Genomic DNA, 19206 nt, shown 5'->3' with positions numbered 1-19206 from the left:
GGAAAAAAAATAGAAAATTGCCCTAAAACAGTAGAAAATGTATATAAAAGCACAGGTTTAATCTCACACTGGTGCTTATTTTCAGCAAGTTAACTCTTGAAAACAATTTCAAGGATACACTTGTTAAAACCACTCTCATTCCATCATTGAAGTGGTTGTAAAGGCTCAAAGTTTTTTACCTTCATGCATTCTATGCATGAAGGTAAAAAAAACCTTCTGTGTGCAGTAGCCCCCCCAATACCTACTTGAGCCACATCTTGATCCAGTGATGTGCACAAGAACCTCCTCATTGGCTAAGCTCAATGGCTCCCGCTGCTGTCAATCACACCTATTGAGCCAATCAGGGGAAGGAGGGGGCAGGGGGAGCCTCAGCTCTGTGTGTGAATGTACACGCAGAGCCATTTCTTGGGAGCGGGTCTGCTTGGGTGCCCCAGTGAAAGCTGCTTGCTCTGGGGGCACTAGGCAGGAGGGAGGGATCAAGAGCGCCGATGAGGAACCTGAGAAGAGGAGGATCAGGGCTGCTCTAACATGTTTGTTATTTAAAAAAAAATACTTTAATATCACTTTAAAGCTGAACTACTGACAGATTTAAAAGACATACATTATTGCAGTTAATCGTGTACTCTAATATTAATATATTACTGAGTAGTTATTTTTTTAATGCAGCAGTTTAACTACCTGAATTTGAACTGGCATCAGCTTCATGTAGCCCCTGATCAGCAGTGCTCATGTACTAAACAGGAAACAGACTGGTGAAAGCAGGGCAAAGTTATAAAAGGGGGCTCATTTATCAATGTTTTCACCCATGGTTCACACAACGTTCAACCAAGATTTACACAATTGTCTAATTGAATCTAATGTGAAAATGTAAAACTCTTTGGTGCAAATATTGACAAATAGACCTAAAAAAGAGATGAACTCATCAGTCTGCTGCTTCTTCTTTCACTGTCCTATACAATACAATTGCTAGTTAAAATGGAATATGTAAATTGCACCCACATCCCTAAATAATATAGAAACAACAAAGGAACCCCCTTAAGTGGGACTCTACCGGGCATACAATGGGATGAAAACAGTGTTTATAAAAGTAGCAAAAAACTTTATTTTTCCAAAATTAGACAATTTGTCTAATTTTGTATAAATAAAGTTTTGTTACTTTTATAAACACTACTTTCATCCAATTGTATGCCCAGTACAGTCCTACTTAAGGGGGTTCCTTTGTTGTTCTCCTGTCACAGGCTGGGGGGGGGGGGGGGAGAAATCCTTTAAGTGTTAGTTGTTGTGTTGCAGTGTTGTATTAATTTCCAAACTGGATGGACAAAAAAATGGCTTCCCTACATGTATTTCGTCTATGTATTTAATGGTTTGCCTAGAGTTCAGCTTTAAGTGGTTTTGTTTAGCAGGAAAACATTTTAACACATAGACAAGAGCAATTCAGTAAATGGATACGAATGGTAAATGGCATTGTGCTGGATTAAAAAGGATCTGCTAGGACCTCAAAATTTACATCTATTTTAAAATGTTAATAGGTTGCATAAGTTAATTTGATTTCTTAAAAATTTACAGCTATGCAGCAGTAGACCATAATCACTTACTTGATAAATATCAGAGAAAAGTATTAAATTAGTAGATTATTCCTAAATTTGTGAATTTTAAAAACCCAGACCCAAAAGGAGCAACAATTCATTACAAATACAAAATGGCTACCATCTCCATTACCAGCTGATGATATGAAAAAAAAACTCTAATAATTTGAACATAAATTATATATTCATTAAATATTTACATATATCATCACTTTCATGGTGTTGCCTGTCAGTTAACACCTCTCGCCATAAAATATGTTCCTTAGAAAATTAATACATACATGCTATAAAATAAATTAAAAAATCTATACATGTGTTTAGTAAAGTAATATGGAGCTGAATAAATTCACATTTCCTGTGTGCATATATATTATCAAACTTTAGCACAGGAAGCTCTTCACAAGCAAGGGGCCTACAGCCATCATATGGACCTTGCTGGAAAGAGAATCCATGTGGTGCATCTCTAAAGTGCCATTTACAGATAAATCCAACCTGATCAACGGCAAGAAGTGAGCAGATACCACTTTATATTGCCCAAGAACATAAAACATAATTTAACATTTCTTAAATAAATTAATATAAAAGCAATTTCTAAAGAAGCAAGACAATTAAAAAAAGTAGATTGCAACCTGTAGTTAACAGCTAAAAGTACCATACAGAAAGCAAAGAAATACTGCACAGAGGCTGGAGAAAGGACTGGATTTTCTTCTTCTTATCTGAGACATTCACTCTTAAACCAAAGCTGTGCCACAAAGTTCTAAAATGAAGACAAGGTTTTTCAGCGCTGAGGTAAGCCACAGATCAGAGAGATGGTCTTTTATGGGAGTTCTCTATCAAACTGTAAGAATGGAATAGGTAATGTATCACCCACGGCAGTCAGTCAGATTCCAATTTGCATCAAATAGGTTTGACAACAGCAACAAGTTGTCTACTACGGGCCAAGCTTCTGTGGCCCTTATGATTTATTTTTGTAGAATCCTTATGAAATCAGTTTATTCTGTAAATCGCTGCAAAGAACAATGATGTGGAAAGTGTAGAAATCTATAACGAGCAATAGGAATAAAATAACTAAATTGGTGCCAGTAATATAAAATTTGGTTGCTCTGGGTTGCTGCACTTGCACATCTATAGATGTTGGTGCTTTTATAAGATATCATCTTTACAATAAATTAGAAACTACTGAATCCAGGGACAGTCACATCCAATGAGATACTGAATATGAATATACGTAATATTTCTTCATTTGTTTCCCTTTATATAGGTAATTGATTGTAGGGCTGACATTTACTTAGAGAAAATGGAACTTCATGTAAACAAACCACAGGAAATGAGAAGTGATGGCACTGTCCAAACAACTGGTCAGATTCCAGCTGTTGTTTTTCTAGTGCCAGTTACAAAACGCAAAACCAGACTGGGGCTCTATGTAACAGCACTTCTTATTATTCTTTGGTTTGATACGTGAGGTCTATTTTAACCTATGGTAAGCATATATCTAGGAACAGCTCCTCACAAATTTAAAGAACAAAATATTATTTTGCCTCCACTGCCAATGTGCCTGAGAAAAGAATTGCAACCAGATGCCAGGGTTTTTTTTCAGTATAGGCAAATGAATGGCGAGTGTTGCCATGGGCAATGCTCGCTGTCTGAGATATATCTGCCAAGACATATTGATAAATAAGGCCTTTTGCGTTTTCTAATGTTTGGTGATTTCATTTGCCTGCATGGCTATATATGAAGTTTTCACCACTTCTTCGAAATTTGTGGTTTGATATATTCAAACTGTAGCCAAAACAGAGTTCCTACCATTAACAACCAATAGGTTATTTTCTTCCCTTGAAGGGATTAAAAAATTAAGCTCAAATCTTATTGACTGCAGAGGGAACTACTTTGACTTTCCTTTCTTCCAGTTTTTATACATGAATAACTTCTTTAGAAATTAGTTCACTGGTCATATAAATCAAACATCTCAGGTACCCCAAGTATGTCCAATCTAATACTGCTGCCAAAACACAAGCCCCATTTGGTATCTGCAAGTACATCTGAAAAGCCTGTAATGTATTTCAAATAACAAATACATGATATACACAAGACAATATCTTCCTGACCTGGAGCTTCACTCTTTTCTTACAAATTCACTCCTGCTATCCAACAGTCCAATGCTCCTGACTCAGTGGCCAGTAGAGGAACTCACAATGGTTTGTTAAACAGTAGACATAGCTTAGCTCCAAACCAGGAATTAGTCACCAAATTGGACCTGCGTATAGCATGCATCATGACCCAGGGTCAAAGACATAGAGAGATTGATGAGAGGATTACTATAGTCACTTGCAGACAACATAGGGAGGGTGTTTTATTAGCTTGACATATTGATGGATCTGACAAGTTCTCTTACACATACATAGAAGGAATGGCTACAAAACAGGGTTAATTACTGAAGCACAATAAAAAGATTTTTCTTTCACATAATACATAGTATTGGTAAGAGTGAATGTCTCTTAATGTACATGATAGAGATAGAAAACTAATAATGATGCAAAAATGCCAAACGATGATGTCATACTGGGAAAACCAGTCATGGATTAAAAAAAAAAAAAAAAAACGATTTCTTTGTTACAGCTTTCACCTTGCTGCCAGAAAATGAGGCTTTCCATATACAATACAAAATATACTGTAGATAATACAAAAACACAAGAGGCACAAACACCCAAAATATGGACATGGATTTAAAGTGTGTTACTTTAACATTTACTGGCCTCACACGCATTTATAGCGACAGCCATTTTAAGCAGTACTTCAGATAATGCAGTCTCATCCCTTGAGGAACTAGTGACATCCTTGTGTTAAGGGGCTAATGGATAAGCAAGCCCAATACATTTAATAGATGGCTTAAACAATGAGGCATCATTGGTTGCTCTCATTCTGATCAGGCCCCACAAGAGTTGTATGTACTGTAGTTCCTAGTGAAATGATAGACCAAATATTGGTTTACACTGGCTGCTTTCTTTATGCATGGGAGGCCAATACATCTTAAAAGCCATTTTCCACTCAAAGATGATATTTTAATTTTAGGCAGACCCGAATCATGTGCCACCTTCTCATCTCCTATCTCTTGGGGGCTCTTGATTGCAAGATGGTCTTGCCAGAGTCCCCACCTCTGCTCTGCCTCAACAAGAGGTTAGGCAAAGGCATCACACATGCATTTTCAGAATGTAAAACTAATGTGACAACTTGAGAGAATGGTGGAGGCTCAATCTATGGGTTGGAAATCTCACAGCCAAAGTCTTCAAGACTCAGTGGCTGATTCAGCCGACAACCCAAAAAGTGGCATATCAGTTTTGGTTGGAGATAATCTTTCAGAGACACTAGCTGACCTTGATAAAAGCTGGTACACAGCAAAAATGCCTATTTAGCCAGGCAACCAATCAGATCATAACTGGCATTTCTAGTGTCATTTTGAACATGAAAGCAAGCGTCTAACACAAAGCATGCATTTAGTCTTTTCTGTGCTCCAGTTTTCATGAAAGTCCTGCATTTTCTTTATACAAGATTAAGGGGAGAAGTGTCAGATCAGTGATTTAAAAAAATAAAAAGGAATTGATCGCGTATACCCATTTTGTTCTATTTTTAATTTTATAAAGGCTTTTCTAGTGTGAGAATAGAAGATAAATTTCTCATCTTAAAACAAATGCGTGGTACAAAAATTGCATATGTACCCAGTTAAGGGGGTAGAAAAAGGTAGTGGCCACTGCTTGGCTTAGTATGTTGTCCAAGTAAAGGAGGTCAGGTAAGTATTATATAATGCCAGCTGTTTGTAGGCATTAAGACGTATTGTGTAAGGTTTTCAAAGGAAATAAAGTGTGAAGATAATGGATGGTGAGGGTGTACAATGTGAACAATCATTGGTATTCACGAGGTAGCTGGAAAGTGTTCATATTCAAATTAAAAGTAAGCAGGGAAAACACACTGTTATAAATAATCTACTTTTACTAAATATAAATAAGAGGCCTAGACCCAAATGGTTGAGCCCTTAAAGGGTGTACCAACCCTCCTGGTTGCTCTTTTGACAGACAACTGGGATGCCAGTATTCTTGGAAAGCAGAGCACTTCTTCAATACAGCCAAAATCAATGCTCTGTCAAGTATAGTATAGACCCCATACATCTGGGATCTACGATTTTAAACTGTCTGTACTAACACCCCAATAACATGTAGTAGAAGTCTTATTGGTTATAGGAACTCTATTTAATTTGCATCTAAATTTTCATACTAATTAGTCGTTTATTATCAGGTGTCTACACTGGATAACCATATGGTCTAGTATATAGGTAAGGGCACCTATACTGTCAATTCCCTAGTTTAAGTTAAGAAAAAATGTATTGGACAGTAGCCAGTGGAGAGGTTTTCCTACAGGAATCTTTTAAAGAAAGCAATTCTTCTAATTTTCACCCAATGTCTGAAATAATAGTTATGGGCGAGCCTGTCCCTCAACTGTGCTGATTGCATAATTACAGTAAACCATTCATTAAAACACAGTCTAGGTAAAAACCACAGACAGCATTAATGCACCTCAGCTACAAGAGGGTCATCTACCTACTGATGGATTGTGTTCTGAAAATTGTTAGTTTTCGCTATCAAAGGGTATGTGTGCTGTGACTTGATGACCAGTACACTTTATCATAAAACAAATACAGTTAACACCCATATACCTGTAAAATTGTGGATGATAGCTCAGACTTGAGAATAAAGTTGAGAATAAATACCCAGGTGACTAAATAAATAACACTTTTTTTTGGAGACAGCAAAACAAATTTTGGGCATTAAATAATTTGTTTCCCTTTTCCATGACAAAAATTTGTTGCAACTAAAGAGAGGAACTAACCCATACCTCCTTGCCTCAAAATACAGCTTAGTGGCCAAATACCGACATGGACTGGAAAGTTTGGGCTAATATTGTACATCTTAATTAGCAAGGAACTTTATATGCAAATTCTAACAAATATTACTTTGTCGCTCGAAACACTTGTTCCAGCAATTTTTTGTTCTTTTTTTTCTTTTTATAGAAAATCAATATAATAAACGAGAGAATCTGTACAAAAATATAAAAACATTTGGGCAAGGGGACCTAAGCAGCCATTTATATGCAATTCTTACTGGAAAAGCAGTAATTAATGCCTCCGATTTTTTTTCTCCCAACTCTAAAATGGGCTAAAATGCCAAAACAAAAACAAAAAAAAAATGGGGCTCTGATTACTTAAGTAATAAAATTTACCTCTTGCAATAAAACTTATTGAAAAAATAGACAGTTATGCACATGCAATTTACAGCGTTCCCCAACACAATTCTTGTGCTTATACATGTACAACTCAAACTGGCGTCTAAGTTGACACTCGGTAGTTTGTATGAAATCTTCAGTGGACTGTAGTACGATTGGCCATGGAGAACGACTTATAAAGTATCTCCAAAGCAGTCATACAGAAGGCACTCCGATACAGCGTAATGCAATATTTAAACAAGATCCTTTTTTGTTCTTCAAAAAAGGCAAGAGTATTCATGCACAGTGCTGTGAATCTGTGGGGGAGGGATGAGGATTATAAAGAGTCAATGACATGTTCTCTTAGGATCCAACCAAAACCTCCATAATATGGTCTAGTTCTGTAAGGTCCATCTTAAAAGGCTGATTTGGGGTTACTGGTTGGCTGCTATAAGGAGACAATGTTTTAAGGAGTTCATCTGGTGCCATCTTAGAGGCTGCTCCAGCATTTGATGTGCAAGGGTCAAAATCGTACATGGACGTATCGATGTCAGAAAAAAGGATGTCATCTAAGGTCAGGTCTGTAAGAAAGCCAGTGGAGGTTGTTAATTCAAAATTCCCGGGAAGGGAATCCATTAGTTTTGGCTCACTTGTTCTGTTCTCTTGTATTCCCTCAGACTTAAGAGATCCTGCTGTGACAGTTCCATCTTTTGGGTCTGCTTCCACCATTGCCTCTGTGGAGGTAGATGTTGGACAAAGCTCCTCAATTTCATCCAAGGCTGAGGAGAAGCTGTCTTTTACTGGCTGGACAGGAGGCAGCGGTGAAGGTGGTGGGAGCTTGCTGCTAGGACTATTCTGCTGGACTGTTTGGGAAGTGCAAAATGTGTCCTCCTCAAGCAGAGAGGCTGGGGTGAGGCAAGACTCTAGTGGTGTAGTGTTTATTAAGTCAGTGGGTTGTAGGGTAGGTTGGGAGGCAAGATGGCTGAAAGCAGGCTGTGCCTCCTGATACGTGTCACAAAGAGGGTCTGATGTCTGTGAAGTGCTAATAAACACAGGCCTCAGGCTGCCTTCTTGTTTCAGCTCCTCCTGTATCCGTCTCAACATGTTATTAATTAAAACTGTTTTCTGCAAGCTTGGCTCTGTCAAGGGCCTGTGATTGTAGAGTTTCATAAGGGAAATGTTGAAGATAGTCTGGCGCTGTAAGGTGTAGGATACCTTCGAAGGCCCATCGGTTGGTGACACCACTTTGCTTTCCAGCCCATCTTCATGCTCGTCAAACTTTCGCTTTCCCGCTTTACCCAACATATATCTAAAAAAGAAACAAAGATTGATTACAGAGGATCAGGCATATACGGTATATGAATAAACAGTATATCACAGAATTGCAAACACAATTTAAACAGATTCTGACAAGAATTATCAGAGTTATTTGTAAACTGTAGTTTTTATTTGTATGACTACATTAAAATGCCTAGAGATTCATTAATATATTTTTATGAGTATCCCACAAGCTCCAAAACCCAAAGGTCTCGAATATGGAAACATCTCCTGGTCTAGCAGAGCTGTGGCTTCTGTGCCTCCCTCAACTGTCAGAGGGATAGGCCAATAATGAGACATGAAAGACCAGCACTGAACTTTACCAGTAAAAGCCAGTCTTTGCATATGAAGCATTTATAGAGTACTATGTAGAGCTATATGTGCCTGCATTTTACTTCGGTAGCTAGTTTATTAGGGCTTAGAAACTCACTCACTCAATTTAATTGGTTTCTTAAAGACCCATTATTGTAAAAAAATGTTTTTCTGGCAATCATGTGTGGTTAATACTTACAATGATAGCATTATTCAGTATATAAATTCAATGTTTTCACATGCCTTTTATGTTATTCTTCATATATACGCAAAAACTAAGCTGCCCAGCAAAATTGTCTGTTACAGGTTCTGGGAAAACTATAAAACTGGCATGGGTGCTTACAATGCCCACATTTTTTATGATAGATTGAACAAGAAAAAAAGAAAATCAATGCTCAAAATGTATCAACAGTGACAACACTGCAGTGATTTCACTGCAGAACCAACAGCATTGTCACCCTGCTAAAAGAGGTCGAAAATAAGCTGATCTGTAGGCAGGATCAAGCCATAGATGTATACTTCAAGGGGTACACTGATAGCTTCTAGAACAACTTCTGTTAGACAACAAAACCCCAGAACAACATTTTTTAAAGGTTTGTGTAAATAACTACTAAACTAATAAGGGGTAGGTATAAAACTAATAGGGGTAGGTATTTATGGAAGAACTGCAACTGTAAATGCAATGTAAAAGCCCCTACTGGTTCTTTACAACTCCCTAGGAGAAGACCCCTAACTGGAGCTTTTTAGGCAAAATTCTGAGGTTACCTGTTGAGGCCTGTTTTTTTATATAAATTGTCAACCACTTGAGTCCCAGGTGTGGTTTTAAAATTAAGCCTTGTTTAGTGGTCTCTAGACCCAGCCACACATGGAGCAAAATTTGGGCAGTCCCTGGTGAAGCGGACAAATTTTGATCCATGTATGGACAGCCTCCTTGTACAGAAGTCGATCTACCTGTTGGTGGGGCGCAGTGTGGGTGACGACAATAATTCACATGGTTGGGTGCAACAGAAAACCTGTATTGAAGTGATGCAGCAACAGTACACAACAAACCAGGAGTGACAGATACCCACCTGGGTACACTTACATTTTCCAGCATGAAAAAGTAGATTCCAGACGGGCTGACAGCGTCTGCTACAAGGGGACAGAATGTGACCTGGCTGTCACAACAGCTCAGTGGGAGTGATTCCCCCATCCACTTTGAATGTGAGGATGGAGGAATCGGGTCATTTTTTTTCATTCAACTTGCTGGTTGAATTTTGATTGCTAAGTGGTGTTGCGCTCCACAATTAATAAGCATAAATTAATGAATATATATGTCAATAATACCCAGAGTGGTTTAAAATAGCTACATGTGACTAATTGGACTAGCGATTACAAATATCCGCCTTCCACGGTGAATAAGTGCCAACTAAGCAGTATCCAATCACATGCAATATGACGGTTGCATCCTCTTAAAACAATAAAGTGCATCCAGTGACAATAAAGTGCATCCAGTGACAATGAAGATGAACAAGTTATATTGTTTGCTATAGGATCCAAAATGTGATTCAATCCATAAAGTGCATATAGTGAAAAACAGTATAAATAAATGTAGAAAAATATATTGGCAAATATTTAACAAAAATTAATAATTAGTATCCAATAACGTGCAAAAGGATAATTAATATCCGAAAAAAGTGTCAGTGTCTCTTTCTATAACATAAAAAACAGTCCGTATTCAGACATGCAATGTGTGAATCCACTCTGTGTCATAGAAATATAATGACTCCGTGAACAAAAAACACAGTTCCACCGGGGATCTCATTTTGGCAAGAGTATGTAGGCATAAGACACACACCATGCCACGCCCCCATTTTTTAAAATAATTTGTTAAAGCGGAGCTCCACCGTAAAAAAAAAAAATTAAAAGCCAGCAGCTACAAATACTGCAGCTGCTGATTTTTAATAAATGGACACTTACCTGTCCAGGGTGCCCGCGTTGTTGGCAGCAGAAGATGAGTAATCAGGAAGTGAAGCGTTGCGGCTTCACTGCCTGTTTCCCTACTGCGCATGCGTGAGTCACGCTGCTTGTCTTCACTGGTCCCCATTGTGTTCTGGGACCTGTGCGTTTCCCAGAACATGAGGCGGAATGAGGGAAAGTGGGACTTTGTTTCATATCATGGACAGTCCCTCAAAATCAGGGACAGTATGGTTACTGCCATCTTGGATAAGGTGTCAGCAGCCCCTGCAAACACAGAGCTGTCACTCAGCTGACACTATAGCATTGCTCTTCACTCCTTCCATGGCTGCTACATAGAAGTTTATATAGGGAGGTTAGCAGAGGTGTGGAAGAGCTAGGCCATAGAGTATTTGATTAGACACACTCTGAAGAGCTGAGGGCTATGATGTGCAAGATTTTCTAGGAAGTTCAGAAGCACATTGTAAGTGCAAGCATAACAGTTTGATTATAAAAAGGCAACATACTGCAAATAAGGATTTAAAAAATTTGATTTTCTGTGCTTTTACTTGCAAATGTTTTAATTTTTTTAAAAATATTTTAAGTTGACAGAGTTAAATTATGTTTTATGTATCCAAACCAGAACTGGATCACAAACTTACATACATACAAACATACCTAGCGTACTCAGCTTTAGCAGATAATGGGTTAATAGCACAGTCATTAAAACATACTGTTATGGGAATTGCTGTTACAGCGTGCAAGTCCTAAAGTGGCAGCACGTCACGTCAGTCCCCTGATAATTATTAGGATTAGCTCTAGATAGGAGATGGTAGCAGTGTTAGCACAAATGAAACAGCAGACGTATCGTAGATGCTTGAGGAAAGGTTCGGGCAGCTAGTGTCTCTCGGTTCAGAAAACGCAAAACCTGTGCTCCTTTCACAGCCTCTGGGACTTGTAGTTCCCCAGCAGCTGGATGACCCCCGGATAACCCGATCCGCTTTGGAAAAATGATGCAGTGAATAATCATTCATATTTTTCTTTCTGCATTATCAACACTTTCACAACTCCGCAAAAATGTATATATACCTGATCCTCACCCTTCTTTCACATAAAAGGATCTTCCTTACATCTTTACTTCCAATACAACAATAAAACACTCAATATGAAATATCTGCAAAACCTCATATTCTATGCTCAAATAGCCCCAACGTGTCTGACTTAGCCCTTGTACACACGGTCGGAGAATCTGTCGGAATGAGTCTTATCGGACTGTGTCGTCAGATAATCCGACTGTGTGTGGTATGCATCGGACTGATTCCGTCCGAATCTCCGTCCGACCCAATTTTCCAACATGGCCGGACGGACCTAATCCGATCATGTGTAGAGCATTTTGATCGGACCAAGTGCCACGCATGCTCAGATCAAATTCCTACATCAAAGCTATTGGCTACTAGCCTGAATGTAGTCCCATCGTAACGAAATTACGTCATCACGTTCTGAAAGATCGGATTTTTCGCCAACTTGGCCCAACCGTGTGTATGCAACAGTTTCGGACACAATCCGTCGGACTAAATCCGACGGGCAAAATCCGACGGATTTGGTTGGCAAAATCTCCGACCGTGTGTACGTGGGCTAAGGCCCCATACACACGATTGGACTTTTTCGACAGACTAGGTCCGGCGGACCAGAACATGTTTCAAATCTTTCTGACGGACTCGAGTCTGGTCGATAAATCTGGTCGTCTGTGTGCTAGTCCGACGGACTAAAATCGACGCTAGGGCAGCTATTGGCGGATATGAACTTCCTTATTCTACGTCATCACATTCGAATCCATCGGACTTTTGGAGTGATCGTGTGTGGGCAAGTCCATTTGTTTGAAAGTCCAGCGGACCACCGCTGCAAAGTCCGTCGGATAGTCCGCCAGACCAAGTACGTTGAAAAGTCTGATCGTGTGTACGCGGCATAAGGCCCCATATACACACAGGTGTATGAATAAATGGTCCGAATATAATGCCAGAAGTTGTCCGAAAATAATACCTCTAATGACGCGCTTTACACTTGTATTGCGTTTAGATGCATATTAGCGTAGACTTACTTTATTGCCTGCAATATACATTTTCTTCTAGTCACTAGAATAAATTTACAGTGGATATATAGAAAATCTCACCCCCCCCCCCCCCCCTGTTAAAATTCAAGTTTTTTTTGTTTTATCTAGCTTTATTTACTCTTATAACAACTTATAACATCCAAGTGGAAGATTTAACACCAACATAATAATTTCATTATTTTAAAGGGGGGTGATTGAATGACATGCATATGCACACGTTTAGAGGTGTTTACGTGCCTATGGGCATAAATTATGTTGTAAAACTCCTCTCTCGATGCAGGTTTGGGGGATTATTTTTAAAACCCCTGAACGCTGTTCTAAACTACACTTGTAAACAACACAATGTACATATGCACATTAGCTAAACTAGAGCTGTTTTCAGGAGGTGTAAAAAAAAAAAAAAAGACAAAAAAATGCCAAACGCCTCTAACAGTGGCATTTTTCTGCCCATATGCATGTGGACTAAGTGGCCAACAATACCATATTTTATCAGCAGGTGGCTTTAGTCTATCCTAAGCCACAACCTCTAGCATCACAGAAAGTTGGGGTATGTAGGAGGATGACTTATGCCCTGTACACACGACCAGTTTTCCCGTCAGAATAAACTCTGACGGAATTCCTCTGAAACTGTTGTGCGCACACACCAAAGTCCGACCTCCAAGAACGCGGTGACGTAGAACGTGTACGACGGGACTAGAAAAAGGAAGTTCAATAGCCAGTAGCCAATAGCTTCCGTCTTGTACTTGCTTCAGAGCATGCACTGTTTTAGGTCCATCGGAACAGCATACAGACAAGCGGTTTTCCCGATAGAAATTAGTTCCGTCGGAAATATTTTAAACGTGTTCTATTTCTAGATCCGCCAGAATTTTCAACGTAAAAAGTCCGATGGGGCATACACACGATCAAAATATACAATGAAAAGCTCCCGTCAGACTTACACTCGTGTGTACGCGTCATTAGAGGAGTTGCTATTGGCTGGGCTGCCTTCTTCACTGCTCACACACCTGTAGGGTAACCAATACTGTAATTCACAGATAGCAGTAAAATAAGTCTTTTTTGCTGTGACCTGGTAAAAGCAGATATATAATTGGTGGTGTTCGAGGACAGCTTTGTCCATTTCTACACACAGTAATAAGCCTATGTATTATAATTTAATTGCTGTATAAAAATTAAGATATAGAAGATGTTATTCACCAAATATTGTGTCTGTGGCATAAACAATAAGTAGGAAGAAAACATGTCTGATATCTGCATTAGACACAACAATCTTGGATCAAGGTCATAACCAGGCCTCAGTCACAGTTGGCTGTACGTTTCTTTATTAATTGCAGACAATTACCACATTTTCTTAACCCCTGACTACAATTAGGATACTAAGCATCACAACGATGGAGCCACACCATGCTTTACAGACTGGGTGCTGTGCAGACTCTATGGAAGCAATTTATTAAAAACTGAAGAGTGCAAAATCTTTTGCAGCTCTGCATAGAAACTAATCAGCTTCCAGTTTTATTTATTTGTTTTTTGTCAAAGCTTATTTGAACAAGCTGAAGTTAGAAGCTGATTGGTTACCATGCATAGCTGCACCAGATTTTGCACTCTCCGGTTTTAGTTAATCTTCCCCTATGCGTCAGCAGAACCATTACAGGACCCCCTCTGCTCCAATCCCATTATTAAAGCCTGGACCACTCAAGAATAGTGCAAAACTGAAATTTTATTTGCAGCAAGCTGTCTAAACTGAATAAGTTATTTTATTTACAACTGTATGTTAAGCACAATTACTGTTTAAGTAAACCAATCCTTAAAGTTCCACAATGCCCTGCAATGGCCCCCACCATTGTGCCTCTTCCCACTGAGATTTCATTTGAGAGCTTAACATTTAACGTTATAATTCTGAAGGTCTACATCGAGGGCAGGTTTGCCTAAAGAGAGCCCATTTCTCTTTTCTCTAATGGTGCAGGGACACACTAGAAGCCTAGCACAGCGTGATGGTGGCTGGGGACCCCTAGGGCTCTATTTATGAAAATATGGATAGCCAACAGATCTTTATGTGCATATGCATCCTGTGCAATTGGGGCAAAACAAGTGTTCTTTGGGTCATTTTCTCTGTATCAATCCTTTTTTATTAAGATTTTGAACAAGACATTGTTGAGTAGCACAAATTAGTACAGAATAGAACTGAGAACCTAGGCAGTATACAACAAAGAACATTGGTGACAATAATAGATTGAAGAAGGTAAAGATTTTGCTATGAACCCATGGACAGTCTATAAGTAGGTGTGAGAAACTACCTCAAAGTGGTTGACTAATTGAAATCCCAATGGTACCGAATAGTGGAGTTATTGCTCTATCCATATATCAAAGAGAGAATTCTTTTTTTTTTTAAAAGCCAAAACAAAAGCAACGATATCAACATCCTATCTCTTCAGGATATCTGTCACATGCAAAACCTTGCCAGTAACCTTAAAACGAGGATAAAGGTCCAACTATAAGACCGACAATGCATCAGAAAAAAAATAAAAAGGGGGGGGGGAAGAGTAAGGTAATAAAGAGATCAAGTAAAGGAGAAAAGAAAGAAGACAAAAAGAAAAAAAGGGAGAAAGTGAGAACACGCCTGTCCAGAAACCCATCCGACCACTAATTCGATGTGGACCTCAGATGTCCAGGACCTGAAGATAAGAGAGCCAGGGGATCCATACCCTTTCAAATAGGGATTGTTTTCCCCCTCGAAAAACAGACAATTTTGGATCATTTTCTCTTCTGAACAAATATTCTTCAAATTGTGGGCAGTAGTAAAAAAAAATGCGACAGGAGATATGGCAATTCTAGAGAACTCTAGAAGGAGGTAGCAAATATGTAACCAACTCAATCTGGTGGCCATAATGCTGTTTTTTACTGCTGCAATAAGACAATAATACAATAAGATCATTCGTTCAGAAGAAAAAATATCCTAAAGAACATTTGTTTGCCCAATTTGCACAGAACAAATGTACAGGCAGATTCGTCAGACTAATGGCTATGCTTTTTTTTAGAAATAAAAGTATGTCTCTGTGCCAAATCTAGCAACAAGATATAGGCTCTTATAGATTAGAATTAGGGGCTACACTTCACAGAGGGGCCTTATATGCAAACGTGTGCAACTAAAACCTCTGTTTGTTACGCAAATTCTTAAACAATGCAAATTTTGTTTATTTCTCTGGCTAGCTAGTAAGGCTGCTTTCACACTGCAGCGGGAGCGGCGTCGGCGGTAAAGTGCCGCTATTTTTAGCGGCGCTTTACCGTCGTTTTAGCGGCGGTGTGCGGGCGCTAGCGGGGTGGTTTTAACCCCCGCTAGCGGCCGAAAAGGGGTTAAACCCGCCCGCAAAGCGCCGCTGCGGTGTCCCATTGATTTCAATGGGTAGGAGCGGTTTAGGAGCGGTGAATACACCGCTCCTTCACCGCTGCAAAGATGCGGCTAGCAGGACTTTTTTCACCGTCCTGCCAGCGCATCGCTCCAGTGTGAAAGCCCTCCGGCTTTCACACTGGAGTTAAAGGGGCCGGTTTTTTTCAGGCGTTACACAGGCGCTATTTTTAGCGCTGTAACGCCTGAATACTGCCCCAGTGTGAAAGCAGCCTAAGTGTGCTGGGCATTTTTTGTACTTTGTATATGAGGAATCAGAGCTTCCAGGATTGCAGCTGTCCACACCGGCCTAAATCAGCAATAAAATATGTCAACAGTATAAAGTAACAGTAAAAATAAATTAAACTTGGTCTTTTAGTCTTAGCTAATGAAAGGAATAGAGAAGTAACTCAAGTGTACATTATCACCCTATAAAACAGACAGAGGGTAAAGCCGAAGTCATAATTATCAAATTTAAAGGTCAACTGTTTTGTAAGACTTAATTATAAAAGCAAATCTCTGCATATATTAATATGTTGTGGTGTTTCCTATAAAGCCAGCTGCCAATGTGAATAACCACCGATATTTTATTTCCCTCTTTTACACGTACAATTGTTCTCTCTTTTGTTGTTTATCTACTGTAAATGTTTTCAGAAGCTGGTCATTTACTATGTGTGACTTTTGCAAAATGTCTCATAACGGATGATTAAAAGCTACAACACATATTTCCTCTGTAGTATAGTATATCACAAAATCAGCATGCTTAATAAGCTAACATTGAAACAGCTGGATTTACCTGCATAGTATCAGACCTGCTATGTATAACTATGACTGTCTTAGCCCTTGTACACGCGGTCGGAAATTACGATGAAAAATGTCAGATCGGACCATGTTGTCAGATAATCCGGCCGTGTGTGCGCTCCATCTGACTTTTTCCGTCAGAATTTCCGACCAACAAGGTTTGAGAGCTGGATATAAAACATTCCGACAACATGATCCGTTCAGACTTTGTCCGATGGTTTGTAGAGAATTCCGATTGGACAAAGTGCCACGCTTGCTCAGCTCAAATTATGAGACCAAAGCTTTTGGCTACTAGTCACAATGTACTCCCGTCGTAACGAACAAACGTCTTCACATTCTGAACGATCAGATTTTCCGACAACTTTGTCCGACCGTGTGTATGCAACACCAGTTTCGGACAAAATCCGTCGGAAAAAATCAGATAGATTTTGTTGTCGGAATGTTCGACCGTGTGTACAAGGGCTAACAACTAACTGCTACAAAATTTATCAAGAAATTGTGTAGTCTTTATTTGTTTTGTTTTTTAATAATTCAATTCAAATGTATTAAACAAGAGAAGGTACAGCACATACAGGTTGTGTGTTTTGTGTAGTTTTGGATACCCTAGTTTTTTTGGCCTTTCATTGGCAAATGCAATTTTAAGGATTGATATATTTTGCATTTAATTGAGGCAACCTCATCTTTTATATTTTACGAAAGAAAAAATTTGGCAAGCACTAAAATTAATCTAAGTGCATTTTTTGTGAAGATATAGGTTCAATAACTAGTTATCACGTCAAGTGACAAAGAAAATTGTAACTGCCTCCATTTTATTCTACAGGCTGTTTTAATAAAAAGATACAATGTTTTGGGTTTTTACATACCGTATATACTCGAGTATAAGCCGAGATTTTCAGCCTCTTTTTTGAGGCTGAAAGTGCCCCCCTCGGCTTATACTCGAGTCATCGCTGTCTGCCCGCTCGATCAGCGTGTCGAGCAGACAGACAGCGGCCATTCTGATTCAAAAGCCGCGCCTCCGGCTCCCCCTTCGCCTGTGATAGGCGGAACACTGAATTTCCCAGCAGCCTGTGTTCCGCCTATCACGGACTTCGTATCATCCTCGTACTACGGACGAGGATGATACGACGTCTGTGATAGGCGGAACACAGGCTGCTGGGAAATTCAGTGTTCCGCCTATCACAGGCGAAGGCGGCGGCGCAGCTTTTGAATTTTACAATGGCCGCCGACGAACGAAGAGGGCACGGGACGGAGGCAAGGCACAGGACGGCACGGCACGGGACGGGACGGGACGGGACCGGAGGCAAGGCACGGCGGCGAGGCACGGCGGCGAGGCACGGCGGCGAGGCACGGAGGCAAGGAGGCTCGGCACGGGACGGAGGCTCGGGACAAAGGCTCAGGACACAGGTAGGCTGGACACACACACACACACACACACACACACACACACACACACACACACACACACACACGGATACACACACACACACAGGGATGGATGGATGGATGGAGACACACACACACAGGGATGGACGGACACACAGGGATGGACGGACACACAGGGATGGACGGACACACAGGGATGGACGGACACACACACAGGGATGGACAGGCATGTCTTACCCTCGGCTTATACACGAGTCAATAAGTTTGCCAGTTTTTTTGGGGGTAAATTGGGGGCCTCGGCTTATATTCGGGTCGGCCTATACTCGAGTATATACGGTAATCTTTAGGCCAAAAATGTACCTTTTAACATGTGTGCAAATGAATTAAACAAATAAAGAATGGCTCAAGCAGCAAAATGGTTAAACGCCTTTGAATCTAAATCTAAATTACACTTAGGCTGCAGTTGTACTGCGGCAGAATGGCATGGCTGGCCGAAAAGACGTTATGGGGGTTATTCACGAAAAGGCAAATCCACTTTGTACTGCAAGTGCACTTGAAAGTGCAGTCACTCTAAATCTGAGGGGTAGATCTGAAATGAGTGGAAGCTCTGCTGATTTTATCATCCAATCACGTGCAAGCTAAAATGCTGTTTTTTATTTTCCTTGCATGTCCCCCTCAGATCTACAGCGACTTTACTTCCAAGTGCACTTGCAGTGCAAAGTGGATTTTCCTTTTGTAAATAACCCCCTATGCTACGTTGCTTCGCCCTGTGGCCACTAGGGGGGCATGTGCATGAGTGCCTGGCGGTCACGATCACCGTGGGGCTCCCGCGATCGCTGGTGACGCACACCGAGAACCGGGATCTGTGTGTGTAAACATACAGTTTCCGGTTCTCTGAGGGGAGAAGGGACTGATCGTCTGTTCATACAGAGTATGAACAGTGATCTGTCATCTCCCCTACACAGTTCCCTTCCCGTTCAGTTAGAACACACACCAGGGAACACAATTAACCCATTGAGCGCCCCCTAGTGTTAACCCCTTCCCTGTCAGTGACATTTTTACAGTAATCAGTGCATTTTTATAGAACTGGTCGCTGTATAAATGCCAATGGTCCCAAAAATGTGTCAAAAGTG

The 19206-nt window shown here is 40.1% G+C and overlaps 1 protein-coding gene across 1 annotated transcript in view; it reads right to left on the bottom strand.

The window, feature by feature from the left end:
• Positions 1–1195: 1195 nt before the first annotated feature.
• The window catches only part of SERTAD2 (SERTA domain containing 2), a 133379-nt gene continuing 115368 nt past the window's right edge, over positions 1196–19206 (bottom strand). Inside the window, exon 2 of the mRNA XM_077485964.1 lies at positions 1196–8145. Coding sequence (XP_077342090.1) covers positions 7200–8141 — 942 coding nt within the window. The 5' untranslated portion in view covers positions 8142–8145 and the 3' untranslated portion in view covers positions 1196–7199. The remainder of the gene's footprint in view (positions 8146–19206) is intronic.

This window comes from Lithobates pipiens, unplaced genomic scaffold (assembly GCF_037356315.1).
Source record: "Lithobates pipiens isolate NorthernLeopardFrog02 unplaced genomic scaffold, aLitPip1_a1.2 Scaffold_18, whole genome shotgun sequence".
NCBI classification, from domain to species: Eukaryota; Metazoa; Chordata; class Amphibia; order Anura; family Ranidae; genus Lithobates; species Lithobates pipiens.
The sequence above is the reverse complement of the archived record's forward strand: the minus strand, read 5'-3'. Positions and strand labels throughout refer to the sequence as shown.